Source organism: Phacochoerus africanus, chromosome 16 (assembly GCF_016906955.1).
Source record: "Phacochoerus africanus isolate WHEZ1 chromosome 16, ROS_Pafr_v1, whole genome shotgun sequence".
NCBI classification, from domain to species: Eukaryota; Metazoa; Chordata; class Mammalia; order Artiodactyla; family Suidae; genus Phacochoerus; species Phacochoerus africanus.
This window is the reverse complement of record NC_062559.1, coordinates 15,024,861-15,047,342: the sequence shown is the minus strand read 5'-3', so window position 1 is coordinate 15,047,342 and position 22,482 is coordinate 15,024,861. Positions and strand designations below refer to the sequence as shown.

The window sequence follows — 22,482 nt, the reverse complement described above, 5'->3', positions numbered from 1 at the left end:
ATTTGGGCACATGACGCACATAAACCTTCAGGACATTATGCCATGTGAAGTGAGCCAGTCACAAAAAGACATATACTGTATGATTCTACTTAATATGAGGTACCTGGACGAGACAGAAGGTAGAATGATGATTTCCCGGAGCTGAGGCAAGGGGCAAATGGGAATTTATTGCTTGATGGGTAGAGAGTTTTAGTTTTGTGCAATGAAGAGAATTCTGGGGATGGACAGTGGTGATGATTGCATGACAATGTGAATATACTTAATGCTACTGAATGCTACACTTAAAAATGGTTATGGTGGTAAATTTTATAATATTTTAACCCCCTCCCTTTTTTTTGTCTTTTTAGGGCCACAGGTGCGGTACATGGAAATTCCAGGCTAGAGGTCGAATCGGGGCTGCAGCTATGGGCCTACACCGCAGCCACCGCATCACCAGATCTGAGCTGTGTCTGTGACCTACACCACAGCTCATGGCAATACTGGATCCTTAACCCACTGAGCGTGGCCAGGGATTGAACCTGCGTCCTCATGGATACTAATCAGATTTGTAACCAGGTGAGCCATAACAGGAACTCCTTTATCATAATTTTTTTTTAAATATAGTATTAAAAGCAACTCAGTACCTAAATAGTTAAAATCCAATTTCTTCAACATGATTTTGATGCAAAAGAATTTTATAAAAGCCATAAATCACTTTCGGAATGAATTCCCGATCAAGATGGAGTCTTTAGTAACTTGACTTGGTCAGGAACAAAAATCAAAACATGACAGAGTGAGAGCTGCTTGAGGGGACCTCAATAATTAATGAATGTTGAAAAATGCCCTAAGCCTCCATTTATTTATCATGAAAATACCATGCATATTCAGAACAGTTTGTATCTGCAAGACTCTTGACAAAGCAGATAAATAATTCAAACACAGATTTGCTCACCTGGGTATCTAAGGGCAGTAAGATGTCAAAAGTCAGGATCCTGTGCTATTTTTCTGATGGTTTCTGGTTTTTGTTCTCCAGAACATTGCCAGTGTCCTATGACTCACTAAAAGACCCTGTGGGGCACCTCAAGGTATGATTTCTCTTTACTACCTTCTTTCTACTTTTGAATATATGGAGTTTCATTTGAAGGGAAAAGAATTCCAAAGCCACCTCTTTTTATTTGCAAAGCCACCTCTTGTTTATTTGCATGTGTATTCCAAAGCCACCTCTTGTTTATTTGCATGTTTTTCAAGCAAGAGTGACTTTTAAAATTATTGATATTTCTCTGTGCATCCTAGACTTTTTCAAAAATATTCTTAGTGCTTTGCATCATCACAGACCTTAAGGAAGGCAAGAGTGGTCCTCAGACGGGGGGGCGTGGAAGATGATGCTCAGACAGAGCATCCATGAGGTCCACTTGGCTGCACAGGGTGGTTGGTGCAATTACAGTAAAAGATAGGAGAATTGTTCTTTTTCAGAGATTCCCAAGGATTCTTTGTGTACCTTACTTACAAACCGCCCATAAGTGTCCCCCTGTATGATGGTTAATGTCAACTTGACTGCACCATGGGGTGCCCAGACATTTGGTCAAACATTATTCTAGGTGCATTTGTGAGAGAGTTTCTGGTTGAGATTAACATTCAAATCAGTAGACAGGGTCAGACCCATCGCCCTTCCTGATGTGGGTGAACCTCAGCCAATCAGTGAAAGACTTGAACAGACACAAAGACTAAGTGGGAGGGAACTCTGCTTGTCTGACTCTGGAGCTGGGACATCTGTCTTCCTCTGCTCTTAGGCTGGAGCTTATACCATCACCTCTCCTGGGTCTCCAGCTTGCCAACCTCAGACCTTAGGACTTCCAGCCTCTATAATCATGTGAGCCAATTCTTTATTATAAATATATATCCTATTGGTTTTGTTTCTCTGGAGAACCCTGACTAATATACCTGCCTTGTTGGAAAGACTCGCAGCTTCTCTTTTGGCCTTTATAGTAGCAAAGATTTGTTTTTGATGGAAGATAATACTGACAGTAGCAAAGGCCAATATGAAAACAATCCTTTAAAGGCAAGAAGAGAAAGCATCTAAGTTCAGTCTGTTACTGAATCGTCAGGTGAGACTCTAGGCAATCTAGATATTCATTATATGTGTAAGTGAACTTTCGCTGCCTTTCAAACCATCCCCAATCTTAGTGGCTTAAAAGAACCATTTATTTAGTTTGTAGTTTTTTGAGTTGACTTTGCAGTTCTTCCGGTCTGGTTTTTGCTGGGTTTTTGTTCACCCACTGTTTGCTGGGTTCCCTCAGGCATCTTGGATCGGTTGGCAGGTTGGCTGATGCTGGGTGATCTAAGCTGCCTATATTCACATGTCTGGCAACGGGGGGAGCTGGCCAAGGCCCCAGATAACCAGGCCATTGTTTGTCATTATCCAGCAGGCTGGCCCCGGCTTTTTTATAGGATGTTTGCAATGTCCCAATGCAGGAGCCCTTCCAAGTCTCTGCTGCTGGTGCCACTTTTGCTACTGTTCTGTTGGCCCAAGTGAGTTACATGGCCAAGCCCAGACTGTAGGAGTAGAAAAGCAGACTCTACCTCTTGGTGGGAGGGGCTAAAGTCACACTGCAAGGGGTGTGTACAGGGATAAGAAGAATTGGTGGCCCTAGGTGCAGTCTACCCCACTGAGTCAGCCATCTCCACACTCACCTCATTTAACTCTCCCTGTGACCTTGAGAGGCAGGGGTGAGGACTGGCTTGGCTTCATCAGGTCTGACTCTAAAAAAGTCCTGTTAGATCCCTTGAATGCTGGTTTGTGTCTTTTTATTTTTTTTTTGGCAGCTTCAGCATTTAGGTACTCTGTTCTTCCTGCATCCGTCTACAAGGATGTGATTTCACTCAGGAAGAATGAAGGGGCAGCTGCTTTCCATATACTCACCATAAAGCCAAGCTCTTGTGTAGTCACTACATGTTTATAAAGCATCTACTATGTGCAAGGTACTGTTTTCAAGGAAAGGAGGCATCCTCAGTGGAGAGAGTTAACCAAGGAAGTCTGGCCATACGGTATAGATGTAAATTGTGTAAAGTGCCTAAAATATACAGTATATCAGAGACTAACAGAGTCTCCTATTCCTCTCATGGAAAAGCATCACCTATGTGAAATGTACTTTGTCCATTAAGGGAATTATAAAGTTCCTGCCTTCCCCTCACAGCTGTCAGAATCTCTCACCAGCCCCATCTTTTCTCCCCTTTTTAAAAAGTCTCATCCCCTAGATTCTGTAAGACATCTGACACATGGTGTAGCTGGATTCACTTCTTCACTCAACCTCATGTCTCCTAGGAAGGCGGCAACCTCCTCCTTCTTCCCACCTTCCTGAGAACAGGTTTTACCTCTCTGTCAGTGACTTCTCAGAGACTCTCTGAAACACAGCCAGGTCAGCCTCTTTGCCTCTATCTATGCCACTTGTCCTTTGGGGACTGTCCAGCACCTCTTTCTGTGTTTTTTCTTGAAAACTTAGCTCCCCCTCTTACCTCAGCTATGAATCTTTGGAGCATCCCTGTCTTGGACACAAATGTGATCTCACCTGACAACACCCAGGGACCGGCCTGGGGGCCCAGCTTTATCTGCCTCAAGAAGTGAGTCCTATCTGCCAAGAGTATTAAAGGAAAAGAGGTGGTCATGGCTCATGTTGCCTCCAACTCAGTCCCACCCTGAGAACCTCTAACGGTAATTAGAAATCAATCGGGTGGGCCTTAGCTTCCCCTGTTGTACTTCTGATTTCATTTGGAAGAATCTCTGTATCCTGCTGCCTCAACCATAATGCAAATCCCTTGATTAAAGAGACCAAGATTTTAAACTTTATATCCCCAGCACCTGAAACAGACTTCTCTTCTTGCTGATAATAATGACCTGGATGTTTCCTGTGCTTCACATCACAGCCCCCGTGATTTGCTTTTCCGCAATTGCTCTTAACTGAGGTACATTGTGCTTTTCGAAGTGTATGGCTATGGAGGGAATTCTTGCACGGTTCATTCACCTGGTATCTGTTTGCTCTTTCTTCTATTTTTATTATTTAGTGCCATTGGGATGCTTTGGTTATTAAACCTCATGTCTCTCGAAAGCCCTTTCTTTTCCATCACTTCCGCGATGATTTCTTCCAGAATTCCTTCTGGTCTTCTTTGATCTTCTTCTGAATGTCATAGCGTGACATCCTCAAGTCTTCATATCTTTCTCCAAAAGATTTCGTACAGTCCCTCCTGGCTATCAGTTTAACGTTGTAATCATTTTGATCTTAAGTTGTTGTGACTTCCCTGATGAAACCCACCTTTCTGTCTGACCTAGAAATTCTCCATAATCCTTAGCTAGTCCTCCGTTCAGATTTTATTCACGACCTGATGCTTGCAGTTCTTTGCAGACAGCTCTTCATTGGCTTGGTTTTTCTGCCTGTCTATGAGCTTTTTAAGATGATCTCATCTTAGGCTTCGATTTCAATCTTTGAGCTCAACACCAGTATGTGGGCCAGGGTATCTGCCATCATAAAATCAGGCGTAATCAGATTATGATGGTAGGACCCAGATGATGTTCTCGTGGCTCCTATATTTTCCCTTCGTAGCCCTTATGGCAACTGAAATTGTATAATTATGTGCATAATGTCTATAGACCCACTTGGCTATTATTGGGTAATAAACTTCCTTCCTTCCTATGAATTTCTACCCCTTCTTAATAGAAAGGAATAACAAAGCACGAAAGGATATGACAGTAATGCATCACATTTAAGGTTCCTCCCTGCTTTCGTTTGGCTGCTCTAACAGAGTATATGGTCTGGTTTATAGACAACAGAACTTTACTTCTTTCAGTTTGAGGGGCTGAAAGACCAAGGTCAGGGTGCCAGGTTCAGGTTCTGGTAAGACACCTTCTTCCAGGTTACAGAAGCTACCTTCTCCTGGTATCCTCACATGGTGGACAGAGGGAGCTGGCTCTCTGGCCTCTTTTTTATCCTATTGATGAGGGCTCTACCCTCAGGACCCAGTCACCTCCTCATACCATCACTTTGGGGGTTATATTTTAATGCATAAATTTGGGGGGAGGGGGACACAAACATTCAATCTGTACACGTGCACGCCCCACCCCACCTCCGCTGCCGCCCCACTAAAGTTTTACTCAAATAATTGATGAAGTACCACGTTTTGATTAGGATGAGGGGCTAGGAAATCGGACTCTCTCCATTTGCTGTCTGGCTTTGCCTCTGCGTGACAAAGTGGGTTGTGCGGTTTATACAAGCTCTCCATGCCTCTCTTTCCTCATCTATAATATGGGGATAATAATATTCATCTCTACCTTACAGAGTCCTTGTAGGCATACAATGAGTTAATATATGTAAAGTATTTATCAGGGTGCCCAGCACATAGTTATTAGTCATAAACGTGAGTTGTGGTTCTATTTTTATTCTTATTATATCACTGGCGGCTTCCACAGCCTATCTGCTCTCCCCATGTCACGATATTCTGTGAAAATGTAAGTGGTCTGTTAAAATCACCGTGAATGCAAGGTGCTGCCATCCCAGCATCCCTGAGAAGCACTGTTCGATCTGTTTTTTCCCTCACGACAATGGGAAGGGGTGTGTGTTCTTTGCTTTGCCCAAGGTCCACACTCCTGGAAGACCCTCTTCCCACATGCAGGAAGCAGAGGGTGCGTCCCTGCTTTTCCTTTCCATTCTCAATGAAGGAAGGTCACATAGCAGGGCGCTGGCTCCAGACTGGGGGAGAGCCCGGTTCTACACAGAAAAGTTAGGGATAAGGGTAAATAATACCACCAGGGTAAAGCTACCAAGCAGCCGAAGCTGGTAGTTCGTACCCTCTTTTAAATTTAAGCTCTTGGAGTTCCCACTGTGGCTCAATGGGTTAAGAACCCAACAGAGTGTCTGTGGGGATGCGGGTTTCATTCCTGGCCTTGCTCAGTGGGTTAAGGATCTAGGGTGGCCGCAAGCCACGGCCTAGGTTGCAGATGCAGTGGGATCTGGCATGGCTACGGCGTAAGCCTACAGCTGCAGCCCTGATTCGACTCCTAGGTTGGAACTTCCATACGCCATAGGCACGATGGTAAAAAAGAAAAAAATAAACTTAAGCTCTTTACCCCATTGATTCTCCCCTTTAAATAGCCAGTCCTGGAAGTCTTCTCATGAGAGGCGCCCTTGGGTGCTATGGATACTCTTCCCCCTGTCTCTTTCCTCTCACCCAAGTGAATAAGAGACTAAGGCTGTCACAGAAGACGTTGCTCTCCTGGATTATCTTATCCCACTGTTTTTGCCCACCCCACTGTGCCTCCCTGGCTTCAGAAACCTCAGGTCTTCCTGCCTGGCCCCAAAACACACACACACACACACACACACACACAGAGACACACACACCCGCGTGTACACACACACGCACATGCACGTACACACTTTCAGTATCTCATAGGGTCAGGCTCTCTGTGCCTCATCATTCCATCCTGAGAAATGAATTCATATTTCTGGGGAAAGCATTAGTGGTTAAGATAAATGGACTTTGGATCTAGGAAGATGAGTTGGAATGTTGGTTTGAACAGAAATTGTGTGATTGGGCAACTTGCTTAGCATTTTTGAGCATCATTCTTCTCCTTCGTAAAATGGGATTATCAATTCCTCTTTCCGAGAGCAGTTGGTGGAATTAACTGAGATATGTCCACAGCACTTAGCGCAGGCCAGGTTTATAGGAACCAATGAATAAATGGAAGTAATTATTGATGTCTTATGCTAAGAGGAAGAGTTCCAATAAAATATTCCCTCCGCTCACCTTGTCTCCCTCTGTCTAATTCTATCTCCTGTGCCTGGTAAAATAATTTTTATAGAGATAATGCCTTCTATTTTGATGCCCAGAATCCCAAAGTAGGGATGCTCTTCATACAATTCCAGCATGGGGGGCATTTTGGCAAACTGGCAAGCGAAAAGATTGAGCAAGGGGAAGTCTAGCCTCTAGTTCCTGCCTGGCTGCTAACGAGTCAGGTGATATGGGATAAGTCATTGTCCCTGGAGGGCCATCAATTTCTTCTTCTCTAAAGGGGAGTGTTGGGATAAGATGAGCTTTTAAGTTCTTTCTAGGTCTGACATGTTATGGTTCTATACGAAAGGCTTATTCTCTGAGTGAACTTTTATTTACACTTAAGAACATTAACTGATAGAGGTTTTTTCCTTCTGAGACCTCTTGTGTACTTTTATCTGGCTCCGCATTTACCACCTGCAGAAGCGGTAGTGGAAGGTAGACTGTGGAGTTTGGTTTTCCTAGGTTTGGATTTCAGCACCACTACTTGTTCTCGGGCTAGTTATTTAAATTCTCTGGGCCTCAGTTACCTTATCTGTCAAACTGGGACAGACAGAGAGTATATGGGAAGATGAAAGAGAGAAGACATTTAGAAATATAGAACTCCAAAGGCTACAGTGTAATGCCTAGTAGGACATTAACTAGTTTTCTCTCTCACTTAGTGAACTTATTTCAGAATGTCTTTCCTTGGGACTATAAATACCCTGTTACCATCTTACTGGCTCGCTCATTAATTAACGAGTTGAATAAAATCTTTCACATGTGTTTCATTCTATTTTTGCATAATAATCCTTTTTTTAACTTTTTGAAAATTACTCTGCCACAGGTCCAAACTCTGCCTGAAGACACTTTTCTCAACAGATTGACACTGGCAAAGCTTGCTTTGCTGGAAATGCTGATTAAGTTACTGGAAAAACAAAACAAAACAAAAAACACACTGAGTTTCCATTTGTCTGTGTTCTGCCCCTTTCATCCTTCTGTCAGTTCGCTGGCCGGGTCCTGTGGGGGTGAGAGTGAGGAAAAATCCCTTGCAGGAGTTCCTACCCACTGGAAAAAGGAGCGAGCAAGCAGGAAGATAAGCCTAGCAGAAAAAGATACTTTCATTATGGCCTTTACATTTATGACCAGCAAGATAATGAAGGAAGGTAATTCTGGAAGCTTTATGTCCATTTTAACGGGCCCTCCAGCACTGAGAAAGGTAATAGTCAATGGATGGTGTCCATAAGGATTCCATCTCCTTCTCCCCTGACAGCCATTGACAGGATCATTGTGTATTTGCAACTGCTGTCACTGAAGCATGGAGAAAAAGCCCTGTAAGGCCAGGAGAATGAGGGTGACTTCCCTGCAAGGATCTCTATTGTCATCACTATGGCAATAACAGTTACTATAATTTTCATTCTGCTTTTCTATAGAGTGTCTACTTTGTGGAGCTCAAGGCTATGGGATGTGGGTCACATGAAATCACACTGGCATAAAATCATGCTTTGCAATCTTGCAAGGGTATTTTATAAAACTGCAAAGAGGACTCAGGCAACAAGATCACAGTAATTACCAATGCAGGTCATTGATGAATACAATTACTTATGCGATGCTAACAGCTTTATGGAGGCTTTTAGATAGTGTTAGTTCGGCGGTCATTCCCTCCCCCCCCCCCCATTTGGATTGTTAGACCACTGCCAGTTTTTCTCCCCAAGAATGTGGCTTATCATTTCAGGTTAAAAACGTAAATTAATTGCAAATCAGCTTTTGGTCATCGCCTGAGAGTTTCTCTTTATTATCCGCAAATAAATCATAAGGACAAGAACCATTCATGCCTTCCATTTCTTTTATGTTCACCGCACTCAGCATAGACAAAAATTCCGGTGTTACTAGCTTTTCGACAGATTTAGAGAGGTCTAACCCGAGCAAGTAGGACTCTGCAAAAAGAACTTCGTGAATAAAGCAGGATGGGGCGCTCACCTGTGATCTCAGGTGGGATGAAAAATCTCTAAAGGGGACCTTGAGGTTGAGAGAAAACAGACAATCGGACGCACCAAAGGGGGTGCAGAGAAAAGGGGTTAAAACGAGAAAGACAAGCATAAAGAAACAAAGCCAGCAACTGAACGGACGAAAAAGAGAAACAGACTACAACAGGTGGACGAAAAGAAAAATAAAGGAAAATCTAGCATCAGCAGTCACAGACTGAAAGCGAGGAGGTGTGGAGGGACAGAGACTACAGCCCCCAAAATCCCTTGCGGCGCCTCCTCCCCAGATGCCAGTCTCCTAGGCAACCCCAGTAAACAAGATGGCGACCCCCAGGAGAGATCATCAGGTGCCGAGACTGTCCTCTCTCCTGGGAAGCTTATGCAGTTCACGAACTGGAGTGCAGTCGAAACTGTTGTACTCAGAAAAGGAACATCAGGCCTGCTGGTCTTCTTTTCCCATGGGGCAGAGGCCGAAAAATACTTTCCGCAAAGCCTCCTCCTACCTGTTCGAGCAGCTCATTCACCGCTCTCTGCAGTCGGAGGTGGACCGAGAATACGTGGACCAGGACGAGGAGGAGGGCGAGGGCGAGGGCGAGGGTGAAGCGGAATCGGAGACGTCCTCGGAGTCAGAAATGCTGAATTCGGAGGTGTGCCTTCCCCCTACCCCTCATCCCCTCGCTTCCTTCTCCAGAAGTTGGACCTCTCATCAGCCCATGGCTGGCCCCAGTCCTAGGGCTCTTCATCTCCAGGAGCACCTCTCCCTTTCTGTTCCGAGCCACACACCCCCCCCCCCGCCCCGGCCCCCGACTCCCCTCCCATTTCTGTTACCCAGTTTCATTACCCTTTGACTGAAATATCCAAGTATCTCCTCTGTTTTTCTTTGGCACATTTGATTTCTTAAGAGTCAAGTTACACAACATGGTTACAGAAAAGCATTTGGGAGTTACCTTTTCCAAAATTAAACCTTGACAGTATTGTAAATAGGCAGAGTTCAGCACCCTCTGCACCTTTATCCCCGTGTTTGTGAAATACTCTTCCTCACTTCTAGTCCCTTCATCCTCCTTCCTCTAGGGGAAAAAAAAATTACTCTCTGGAAGTAATCTAAGTGCTTCCTCAAAGACCAAGTGACTTGAAAGTTTTATATATTATTTCTGTCAGGGGTATATGATGCCTTATACATGCAACACACACACACACACCCATACACTGCTTACTGTGGGAGTATTTTAGGATGTGAGGCATATTTCCAACATTCCCACGTGTAATGCCCCATTGGCAGCTCGGCCTTTGACATTAATACAAAATCCTTCTTTGCTACAATCCTTCTAAACACCCCTCGATTCCACGTCTTTCTTACACTTATTATCGTCCTACTCCTTCCTTAGCCCACTTGTCACTTTCCATGGCTCATCACTTCTTTCTTTTGGCTTTCTATGAATTGTTTGTTTTCTTTAAAGAAATAAATTTTCTTTCTTTCCATAAACTCTTAGGTTTTCCTCTTTGTCTTGGCTTCCAGGAAACTTTTTTTTCCCTTAAGTCAGTGTTTGTCTTAGTTTCATAGTTTTTCTTTAGATTAGGTTTTTCTCTCCCCTTCCTCTTCCTTCATAGTATCAATTGTTTCAAGCTCTTTTCAGAAGTAGACATAATACAGAGAAATAGAAGCATCCTCGTTCTGTGATATTCTTCTAGCAACCCTTTTGAGTCATTGGACCTTTTCCTAGTCACCTTTCTTTCCCCCTTGAGGCCAAAAAGATTTCTCTTTGTTATGCCTGTTCTCTTCCACTATCTCCTTTCCTTATTTGTCTGATTTTTTTTTTCTTAGTCTCCCTTCTGTATCTTGCAATGTCTTCTGTTACTCCGATTCTGCCATTAACCACTTAAACTGTGCCCCCACTTTGGGTTTTCTTCTTCTGTAACGTCCTTTGGTTCACTTTTCACATCTGGCACATTTTTTTCCCACCCTCACCCCCCATTTGGTCTTTCCTCTTCTACCTCCTTCTACATGAGCTATTGAATTACACATCAATTTTGGTTAAAGTGGACCATAGAAATTTATTACTTATTTTGTTTACCTTTTGTTGATTTACTTTGCCATGCTTAAAGGTGACTATTGCAAAACTGTAGCAATGTTTTTACAACTTCAAGATGTTTGTATGGTTTCCACCAGCTTCCAACCCCAGAGGAGTTAACAAATGAATCACCAGTTAACTTTATTATTCTAATTAACGCATGTTCTTTAGCTCTGGGGTTCATTAGGGCGGTTGTTAATCTGCCTTCAGTATGCCATTAACAAACATAGAGGGAGGGGGGTGACTTGAACCATTTAATCCTTTTTGGTTTATAGGCTGCATGTGGAAAATGTTTATTATTTCTTCCACTTATATTCGAAATATTAATATGTATTTTGTGTTCTTACATTCTCATTGAGCTTTTTATAGTGTCTCTATGTTTTGATAAGCTGAAGAAATGGGAAAGTTTTAAGAGGAACCATTTGGGCTTTTATGTTTAGTGATTTATTTTTCATATTCTAGCCTGATTAAGATTTATGATGCTTTGGTGGTCACAGTGATAATTTAGTGCATATCATGCACAGTAGCCTCAATGAACTGGAGGGAGGTAGGGCAGACCAGCTGTTTAGCATATTGCCTTTGGAATCAAAGATTTTCATAGACTTGTGAGATTTTAAGCAAGTTACTCACGCGCCTTCTGTCTCATCTGCAATATGGGAATTATGATAATACCTACGTCATAGGAGAGTTGTGAAAATTAAATGAGAGCCTATGTGTAAACTACTTAGCACAATATATTATTTATACTGCTACTAATTTAAGTAATAACTTCCATGTTCTTATCTGCTAACTACAGCCCATTAAGTGATTTCATTAATTTCGGCTTCATTAAACAAACATTCACAAATGATTGCTATGTAAGAAGTACTTTTTGACTGTGAAGGGCAGAAGGGGTGTCTGGGTTTGTCATATGTTTCTGCTGCATGAAAACCCCTCTTTGCCAATAACTTGATGTGGGTAAGAACGCCAACTCCCTGGAGAGTTACAAACATCCAATTGAATGGGGAAAGTCCACATTAAAGTTCTTGGCATAGTGTCTGACACAGAGCAGACTCTCAAAAAAATGAGAAGTGTCATCTGTAATAGCACCAGTCGTGATAGAAGATGGACAGATGAACGTGTGCTGGTGGACATACGTGGTCCCAGCTCTCAAGGTGAGATAAGAATATGAGTAAATCAAACCAGTCAGCACGTCAAGAGACATGGATGGATAAGAGCTGGATTGCAGATGGTGGAGCCTTGAAGGGATGTACACCCTTGTTGGGGTGGGGAGGTGGTGTGTGGACAGGCAGATGGCAGCTTCTCCTAGTGACCCATGATAGGTGAGAACAGAAAAGGCAGTGAGGCAGGGGCCACATGGGGGAGAGCTCTGTGCCACTGTGGGGATTGTGGACTTGACTCTTAAGACGTGGGCAACTGCTCTTGTGGCCAAGTGGGATTAGATTAGAGGATGGTAAGCCTGGAGGCAGGTGCACCAGTGAGAAGACTAGCAGTATCTATGGGGGAGGGAGAAGAGTCTGGATTTAGGCAATGGGAATGGAAAGGAAGCTAGAGATAAATACATGTATAAAATATTTAAGATGAGACCATTATTCATTGAACATTGGAAGTCTAGGTTGACTGCTAGGTCTATGGCATGGTGTAGGGGGCTGTGAAGGCCATTAGCCACCATGAGAAACAGGACAGGTGGAGCTGTGCATTCGGGAGTTGGCTACATGAATCACATGACTGTCGAGAGGGGGCTCAGGGTCGGAGACCTAGGAACCCTTGGCATGGGAGTCTGTGAGATCATCCAGGGAGAGGAGAGAAAGCAGAGGAGGGCCAAGGAAGAAATCTCTGGAGTCGATGCATTTCAGAGGCAGGCAGATGAAGAAGATTCAGGGAAGGAAGCTGGAAAGGACTGGTGAGAGAAGGAAGAGACAGAAGAAGAGCTGGGTGGGAAGGAAGAGTGTCAGCATGAGAATGGGTTCGTTTTGCTGCTGAGAGTTTGGGTGGGAAGAGGCCTAAAACATTCTCATTAGGAGCTCCTGTTGTGGCCCAGTGGGTTATGAACCCGACTAGTATCCATGAGGACGTGGGTTTGATCCCGGTCTTTCTCAGTGGGTTAAGGATCTGGCGTTGCCGTGAGCTGTGCTGTAAGTTGCAGACATGGCTTGGATCCCGTTGCTGTGGCTGTGGGGTAGGCCAGCAGCTGCAAATGCAAACTCTTGAAATGGCTTGTGGACTTGTCTGGCATGTGCTTGCATGCTAAAACGATTTTTATCCCAAATGGGCAATGAGCATGGCATAATCTCTGTCTTAGCGCAGTGGTGATCATGAAGTTGATTCAGGTCTGAGTACAAATGGGTCAGATGTAATCAGGGGCCAAGGAGTCAGAGACTTGAGGGTTGAGAGACACTGAAATTGCCCCTGGGAGACCAAGTAGGGAAAGAAGTATAGTCAGGAGAGAACAGATGGACTCTGAGAAAGGGAAGCATGAACAGACTGGAGATTTTGTAGTGGTCAGAGACCAAGTTCAGTAGGTGCTGGAAAGGTTGAAAGATGGGCAGCTGTGGGATCTGAGAGCAATGGAAGACCGGGGTCTGAGGTTTCTGGGGTGAGCAGTTTAGCACGATGATGGGGTCTAGGACATGCTGGGGGGAGTGAGTGGCTGAAGTTGGTTGGAGATCAATTTTAAGGTGTCTGGTGTTGAGAGAGTAAGGAACACCTGTGTATGCCCATGCTTGGAGTGGTAGGGGTGTTGAGTGGCCCTCCTAAGGATTCTGAAGCCACCTAAGATACGGGGAGGGTTGGTCAAGATCTGAAAATGACCAAAGACCAGAAGGGAGAGATCCAACACTAACCAGTGGCTGGAACCTCAAAGGAGGTGTGAGGGGAGGGCCATGGAAGTCTTGACTTGGGGATCTGGGGAAATGCTGATAGCGAGGCCAGTGCCCTTATCAATGGCTGTGTTGAAAAACAGACACCCACCTACTGTTTCTTCTTGAACCCAGGAAATGGAGGGGGTGGGCCGGGTGGAAAGTTTTAGAGGGAAGGTAACACTCTGTCACCTCTCTTCTTTCGCAGGCTTTCTATAAAACATTGCAACTTTATTCAGAAAAGTAGACCTCTTTCCCCCACTTGGTGACCAGGCTGATGGATGTGGATGAGTGAAACATTAAGATGTGGAGTTTCTCGATTCATCAGTTTGTAGTAACAAATGCCATTTATTGGGAACTCTCGCTGCGTTTCGGGCACTGTGCTAAGAGCTTTACGTTGACAATTATTTTTCATTCTCTCCAAAACATTAAGGGAGCATAATAATGTGTCCTGTTTATAGATGAAAAAATATGAAGCTCAGAGAAAACTTCAGCTCTCAAAATCATATCCAAACTGGCAGATCTGGGGTTTAAACCAAGCCTGACCAGCTGTACAGTATCTCTGTGTGAGTGATACCTGCTTCCTGGGATAGGGGCGATTCAGGAGGAAAGAAACTTAACAATGGCACAACCCTGCATACCTGTGTCCTCAGTACCAGCAGCCCGAGCAGCATCATTGGTTCCTGATTTAATGCAGATGACCTGAGAGAGTATTTTGCTGCCAAGGTCCATAGACCTGTTACATTGATGAGTTATGTGGGTGTCACTGATGTGATTTCTGTATGCTGTGTCCTCATGCTGAAGTTAGTGTTAATGTGCTGGCCACAAATAGCACTAGCCCAGCTTTTCTCTCTTCTGTCCGTCATTACCGGGGAAGGGACATGTTGCACCATCACTGGTCCACGGTGTCTATAGACCAGGGACCAACCTCCTTCTAGAGATGAGAATGATCCTTTTAATAGATCTGGTAAATTGTAGGAATCCAGCAATATCATTCAATACAAAGTGAACTGAGGACCTCTTTTCTCCGGCAAGGATGGGAGGTGTGGGAATGTAATGGCCTTAATTTGATCTAACCATCATTTTGGGGTGTGGACAAGCAGTCAAGTGTAGTGGCTAGCATTGCCCTGGGGTGAGACAGATTTGGGTTTGTATTCTGGCCCCGTCACATACTAGCTATGCGATTTCAGGCCAGTTAACTTCCATGAGCCTTACTTTTTTCATTTGTAAAATGGAGCTAGGAGTACCTAACCGAGGGTTGTCAGGAGGTTTAAATTCATGGACCCATTGAGAGCTCTTAGCTCAGTGCCCCGAACAGAAAAGAAATCACACATACCTGTCACCACTAATAATGACATTTCGACCACTGCTGTGTTCATTCCACATTGAATACCTAACTCAAGCAACCACCTGCAAGTTCAGTGGCAAGACATTGACTTGATAGGTATTTTAATCATACATGATACGTGTGGGTCTTCAGTACAGAGTTTTCTTTGGTGCCAGTTAATTTTGGAGGGCTCAGCTCCCAGATATGCAATATGCTAAATAATTTATGGATATGATGAGGTGAATTGTTTCTTTTCTAATGGAAGTCCTTTCTTTGTCCACCTTTCTGATTTTTTTTTTTTTCAGGGGGAATTTGATGGGGTCCTGAGGGAGGAGGTTGTGGCCGAGAAACTCTACCAACTGGGGCGCTCAGGCTCTGGGACTGAGCAGGTCTACCTCAGTCTAAATTTATCAGTAAGTATGACAAGGTCACACCTATGGCCTTGGGCTGGCTGCATCTTGACCCTGGTTGGACCAGATCCATTTTCCCCGGTACTCACAGCTTTTTTGGTGGCTGCCAATCTGACAGTCTTGCATTTCGTGGAGAATGGTGATAAGAGTTTTTTATGTTTGATATCAGCCCCCACCCCCACAAATTCCTTTGTTTTCATTTCCTTCACTGTCTAGTTCTTTCCTCATAAGTAGTCTATTTTATAGTGATCAATGCTTTCCTTCCAAGAGGTTGAATTTGATTCTGTAAAACCAATCAAAAACTCTTTAGAATTTTCTCTCTGATCAGTGCCAGGACTAAAATTTACGTCTGAATCCAAGGGAACAAAGTATTTTGATATTGACTCCCCGGACCCCAAGCAGGTTCAAGAAATAAGGAGCTCTGAGGTAAAGCTCACTTTCCAAAAGATGCAAGAAAAAAAAATGCATTGTTATTCTTCAATTTTCGAGATCTTGATGCTAGTCCAGAATCTTGGCTCTAGTTTTATCATAAGGGAAGCTGTAAGGGCAGAATACCCAGGGTATTTCAGCTTCCTTCCTCATTTTTTTCTTTATAGTCCTGGAAAAATAATGTATCTCTTTTTGCTTCCTTGTATTGTAAAACATTAACTATTCCTTGGAGGTCCCCAGAGTAAATGCAGATAGGTAGGTGAAAAAAGTGCACTGCATTTTTGCTATAGCACCATAATTTGGCTCAAGCATGCCTAATTCATAGCAAGGCTGTTTTGTCTTGGATTTGCACTAGTAAACTCTCCAAGAAAGGTTAAGCTCGTTTCACCCCTCCTGGTTCCATGGCATGTCCTTTGAGAACTGTATACCAAGGCCCTAGTCTTTTACTATTTTCACTTTACGTTTTTTGGGTGACTCAGCCAGTCAGGCAGTAACATACACGGGGCCCCCTGGGTGCATTGCGCTCTGTCCAGTCACCAATCCATCCCCCCATAAATCTCCTTCAGTTTGTAGCCTATTTACGTACGTAGTGCTATGCCTTAAAATTGACCTACGAAAAAAGCTCAAGCCTTTAAATCTTATTTTAGCCAGATGGACCCAAGCTTAACTTACTGTGCCACTGACCTGCTTACATTTGAGGTATCACATGTTGAATTCCTTTGTCCTAATAACCGGTCTTACTGAAGACACTTTCTTAGGGTTGGCCAGGCTAGTGATTTTTTCCCCCTTACGTCTTACTTACATTATACATGTAATTTTTTTTTTTTTTTACTTCTCTTATTACTTGTGTACCCAGTTTCTCTGCCACCAAAGTCATAAGTTTCCTAAGGGCACAGTATAGCTCCAGTCCATCACTGTAGGCATTTTTCATCACACCAAACACAATGCCTCGTACAGAGTATGCTCTCAGTAATTTCTTTTTTCACCCTTCTAGCGGTCATCATTAAACATTCTTATTCTTGTATTTGAGAAATTGCTTATACTGGCACTTTATTGGTTGGCTTTTTCTGACTCTGGCATTGCCACGTAAAGCAGCGACTTGAGTCTTGATTCCGAGGGACCCAGGTCCCCTCTGTGCAGAAGCAAGCTTGCATGGAAAGGGTCTCAACAAGGATTCGGGAGGCTTGATGCTTCTGTACCACAAACTTGCCAAGTGATTTTAGGCTGTTGCCAGAGCTCTCTGGACCGCCCAGTCCTCATCACCACGTTGGGGATAATCTACCCTCTGGATCTCACAGGTTTGTTTGATCCGATGGGATTATTGTTAGAGAGCTTTGAAAACGGAACCCTGAAGAAGTGTGGGCGGTGTTGTTATTAATGATCTCCCTGTTAGGTGTGAGCTCTTGGAACTTTTCATTTGAATTCTAAGCATTTGCTTTTTCTTTTCTTCTCCTAGATAAAGGCTGTGGCTTTATTGCTTTTATGCGTGTGTGTGTGTATGTTTTAATATAAAACGCTGCTCTAAAGGTCTTCATGAACACTGCTTTAATTTGCCTTTTCATGTTGTATTTGTTCTTGCTAACAACACTAATTTTCCAAGCTATTATTTCCTTCAGAGGAATGCATCTGTAGATGGGGGTTATAGTCTGTTTTGAGATCCTCTTGCTAGTAGACTTCAGATTTTATTCTCTCACTCCTCCTATATATACTTTCACAGGAAATTCTGGATTTTCTTTCTATCACATTTTATTTCCAGCGATTTTGAAAAGCCTCAGTACTCACCTATTGAGGCAACGTTAAAGTCTTTTCCCTTTTATTTTCTCAGGGTCTTGATTTAATTGACATCAGCATCCTCTGTGGATACATTCACCTACAGAAGTTGAATCTTGCAGGAAATAAAATTGAAGGTATGTAATTCTCGTTCTAGTAAATTGATGGATTGCTGAATATGGCAAAATTTAAGCTTGGCCGCATGTACTATACTGCAGTGCTACCAAACTTGAGATAAGTGCTGTTGTAGGTCGGTTTACATATTGACCCTCTGTTTTCCATGGGGGAACAAGAAGCGCCTATGACTGATGAGTAAAGAGAAAGGCAGAGCTCAGCAAACAGGCTATATGATGCAATGACTGAGACACACTCAGTGATATTAAAAAGTATCAGATGGAATGTTTGCTTTGCTTTTTCCTTTTAAGAGATGGATCATTACTTCTTTAATGCTTCCTGAATATTTGATGATTCCCTTTTCTTTCCCTCTCTCAGTTTATTCAGTGTAGATAAATTAATCCCCCTTCCCTTTAATGGATCCTTTTCTTTATTTTGCATTTGCATCTACATCTTAATCCTAGCTAGCTACTTCTGTTCTTATTTGAGCACCAGGGATTCAGAAATTTATTTTTTCCCTTCTCTTCACTGTCTCTGTATAGTTAGTGCATTCTTGAAAGTCTGACTCTGCCATCTGTAGTTTCATATAAGGTATCTCTTGTGATATCCTGCTCTTATTTAATGAAATTCATCACATTTTCTTTAAAGAGTGAATGATCCTTATTTCTAATTTTCTGATCTTATTTGAAATTTCTTTCTTTCTTTTTCTTTTTTTTTTTCTTTTAGGGCTACACCCGAGGTGTATGGTGGTTCCCAGGTTAGGGGTCCCATCAGAGCTGTAGCTGCTGGCCTACACCACAGCTCACGGCAATGTGGGATCCTTAACCCACTGAGTGAGGCCAGGGATCGAACCTGCGTCCTCATGGATACTAGTTGGGTTTGTTTCTGGTGGGCCATGACAGGAACTCCCTTATTTGAAATTTCTGATTTGCTCCTTTCTTCCCTGATAATCTTTCTACTGGCTTCTTTGACTTTTTTGGGGGGATGATTAAGGTTTCTGATAATGTCTTCTCTGACTCATTTTCTGATTTCTTCCTCTTCTGTGACTGTGATAATTAAAATTCATTCTTTTCAATGGTTAATAACATATTAGCATGTTTTACTTCTTAAAATGCTACTGTTTTTTGACTTTTTGTTATTTTTTTCTAGTGTCATAAAACTTTTATGGAAAATGACAAATGTGCACAATTAGATTTGTAAGGAATGTTTCGGTTCAACAGTTATCTGCCCCGTGGCCCATCTTACTTCATCCCTCTCTCCCCGCCCCCCTTCCCAGGGTTATTTTAAAGCAAATCCCAGGCTTAGTTGTTATCATCGGAAAGACTGTTTAGTGTTATTGGCAGGAGCTTTCCACACACCCACCTCCAAGGTTGGTTTCAGTTACTTGCAGGGAAGGAGAGCTTCAGCAATCTTTAGTGCTCTGCCAAGATGTGACTTCATACCCTTGCCCCTTGAGCAAGCAGTCTCTGGTAGCAAATGAAGCTTTCCTCTTCAGATCTGTCTCCTGTCTCCTTCAATCTTTTAGGGCCGCTTTTATTAATTCATCAAGTTTTTGAGAACCTACAGTGGGTAAAGATTATATTAAAAAATTATGAAAGTTTATTATGACCTGATAGAGACCAGATTTCAATTCACACCAGAATCACCTGGAGGGGGCCTATTAAAACATAGATGCCTGTGCCCCCCCCCCCCTCAGAATTTCTGATGCAGTAGATCTGGGGTGACTTGAGAATTTGCATTTCTGATTCGTGCCTGGGGAAGTGGATGCTGCTGGTCCAGGACCACACTTTGAGAACCATGGCTGTAGCCATGAGGACATCCTGCCATCTGGTGGACACAGAGGTCATTACACCAAGTAGGGAGCATCAGAGGCCCAGCAGCCCAGACCTGAATTTTTCCTATCACAGAGCGATTTCGAAGTGTCAGCCATCTACAAAGTGTGAAATGTACTGGCCATCTAAGCAATAGCTACTGCGCCTGCTTCAAGACAGAGCTCCACTGGTATCTGCCCACAGAAAGATCAGCTCCAAGGGGCATGGAGGGAAGTTAAGAGGGGTCAAGACCACCACTGACGGACAGCTGAGCTTAGATCAGACAGACAGGCACAACCTGCAAAGCAATTACAGTTTCTCTGTAGATTGTTCTCTCGCAGGCAAGCTTTCTGGATTTGTTCATGAATTCCCACCAAGGTGTTAATGGTTCAGTGCATGGTCCCTCCTAGAACAGTTTCGTTAAGAAGACAGGCTCAAGGAGGCTGATCTTTCTGTGGGCAGGTAGGTGCTGCACTGTGGCACCTGCCTGCTCCAGGCAGGTGCCCCAGTGCTCAGCTGTGCTTCCTTCTTCTGTTCTGGGTGTGTCTTTGTCCCCTGGTGAAAGGTAGAAGCACTTTGACGGGCTCCTCTCTCCTGCCAGAGGCCCTCTTCTGAGGGGTTGTGTGATGGAGAAGGAAAAGGCGGTGGAGAAGCAAGTTGCTGGTAGAGGTGGGGCTGTAAACCCCCACCACGTGATTCTTCCTGGCCCTTTCCCCGAGTCTCCTGCTGGCCCAAAGTCCACCCGCTGTAGAGCGGCAGAGAAAGGCAGCGCGGTGCTTCACCGTTTTATGTGGTATATGTAAATGCCTTAGCATTGAGTGTTAGCCTAATAGTCTTTTACTTAGTATTCTGGGTTCAGAATATTGGCTTGGGAGAAATGCAGAACTCAGATACGTATTTTTGTGTGTGTGGGGAGGTGGGGGGTGGGAGGCGTCCCCTTGTCTGTTACCCCCTAAGGCCTCTGCTCTCTTTTAAATCAGGCAGCCTTGGCCATGGTTTTGAACCAGTCCAGAGTCAAAGTAAACCAAAGGCAATCATTTAAATCCTTCCCAATAATGAATGAGATTTAAGATTGAGTCCATCTAAAACAAAATTTAATTTATACCAAAGAGCTAATGGTGGCATTTTCCGTCTTTCTGAAAAGACCTAATTCAATTATTTAGGGGCTAATTATCCAGGGGATTACCTAAGGCTTTAGTTCCTTCAAGGCTGGCACTGACTGTTAGCAGCTCAAGGCGAGGGAGCTGGGACAGGGGGGAGCCCTCGGTCACTTCTCTCCCAGCTCTGCTGCGAGAGGGGGATGGGAGGGGTGGGGAGGCCTTGGGGAAGAGGGTTAAATTATGGGCTCATGGTGCGTTTTCCACACGGTGTGTGTGTGTTTTGCATAATCCTATTTTCATTCATCACTCATCTGGAATAATTAAGATGTGCTCGCAACTGGCATAATTAAAAAATGTTCTGATATAATGTATGCTGTTTTTAATGACTTTGTCTAATTTTTATTTTATTGGCTTCCCTTATTCTGTATTCCTGTCCCACCCCGCCCCTCCCAGATTTGTCTTGTGTGAGCTGTATGCCTTATCTTCTAGAACTTAATGCGTCTCAGAATAAACTGACTGCATTCTTCAATTTCAAGCCACCCAAAAATCTCAAGGTAGACTTTATTAATACACTAATTACATATGTTAACTGGTTTGCAAAGTCCATTAATCACAACAGTGCGAAAAGAGAGTTGAGAGAGAATACGTTGTGGGAGTAAATAGTGTGTGTCTGAAATGCAGTTAAAAAGGAGGAGGAGTTGTGTGTTATTAATTTTAGGAAAGGGAGATGGTCTATCAAGAGGTCATCTTTTGGGGGAAGCTTTGCTGAGACCTAGTGTTCAAAAACCGAAGAACTAACTTTCTTTTCTCTCTCCTTCATTTAAATACTAGTTATTGTTTGTCTATTTTTATTATGGCAGAAGAGTTTTATACCAGAAAAGTCTGTAAAAAAAATTTCCTAGGGGCTTAACTTTTGCCTTCCTTATAATAAGATCCAACCTCTACTTTTGTTTAGAAAGCACTGATTTCAGGTGTTCGTTCTTGCTTTTCTGCACCTGCTTTTGCATTTCTGGGAAGGGTGGCTGAGCAGCTTGCTCTGTAGTAGGGTGTGGTGTCTCCTGCTTTAACATGCATGGAGATCACGTGATGCTCTTGGGAAAATCAGGTTCTGACCCAGTAGGTCTAGGCTGGGGCTGAGACGGTGCTTGCTGCTTGCTTGCTTGCTTGCTTTTTGTCCTTTTGACTTTTTAGGGCCATACCTGCGGCATATGGAGGTTCCCAGGCTAGGGGTCCCATTGGAACTGTAGCCGCTGGCCTACACCACAGCTACAGCAATGCAGGATCCAAACTGCATCTGTGACCTACACCACAGCTCACAGCAATGCCGGATCCTTAACCCACTGAGCAAGGCCAGGGATCAAACCTGTGTCTTCGTGGATGACAGGTTCACTAACTGCTGAGCCATGACGGGAACTCCGAGACTGTGCTTTCTAACAGCCTTCAAGGTGAGCCATCGCTGCTGGTCCATGGACCGCACTTAAGCAGAGAGGTCGTAGACTAATGGTGCCCCCAAGTTTTTGCACATTGCAGTCCACCTGGGGAATTTTAAAGACTGCTGATGTCTGAATCCCACTCCAGAGGTTCTGACTCAAAGGGTCCAAGGTAAGGCCCGGGTGTGGGAAATTTTAAAAGGCCCCACCCAGGTGGCTCTAATGTGCTGGCAGATTTGGGAACCATTGCCACAAGCAGGGCTGGTCCTGAAGCCCATGGCTGAGGCCCAAAGCCCATTCTCCCCGTAAGCTAGGCTTGTGTACAGTGTCCCACCCTCTTGAGATGCTTTGCAGGTGTTCCATTTGCTATCTCTGTGCCTGGTGCCACCAACCAGGGAAAGC

At 43.8% G+C, this 22,482-nt stretch overlaps 1 protein-coding gene across 2 annotated transcripts in view; it reads left to right on the top strand.

The window, feature by feature from the left end:
• Window positions 1–7,587: 7,587 nt before the first annotated feature.
• Window positions 7,588–22,482, top strand: part of LRGUK (leucine rich repeats and guanylate kinase domain containing) — a 113,319-nt gene continuing 98,424 nt past the window's right edge. For both annotated transcript variants that reach the window (XM_047763598.1, XM_047763597.1), the window contains exons 1-4: window positions 7,588–9,409; window positions 15,322–15,429; window positions 17,681–17,762; window positions 21,104–21,204. In XM_047763598.1, coding sequence (XP_047619554.1) covers window positions 9,083–9,409; window positions 15,322–15,429; window positions 17,681–17,762; window positions 21,104–21,204 — 618 coding nt within the window. In that variant the 5' untranslated portion in view covers window positions 7,588–9,082. The remainder of the gene's footprint in view (window positions 9,410–15,321; window positions 15,430–17,680; window positions 17,763–21,103; window positions 21,205–22,482) is intronic.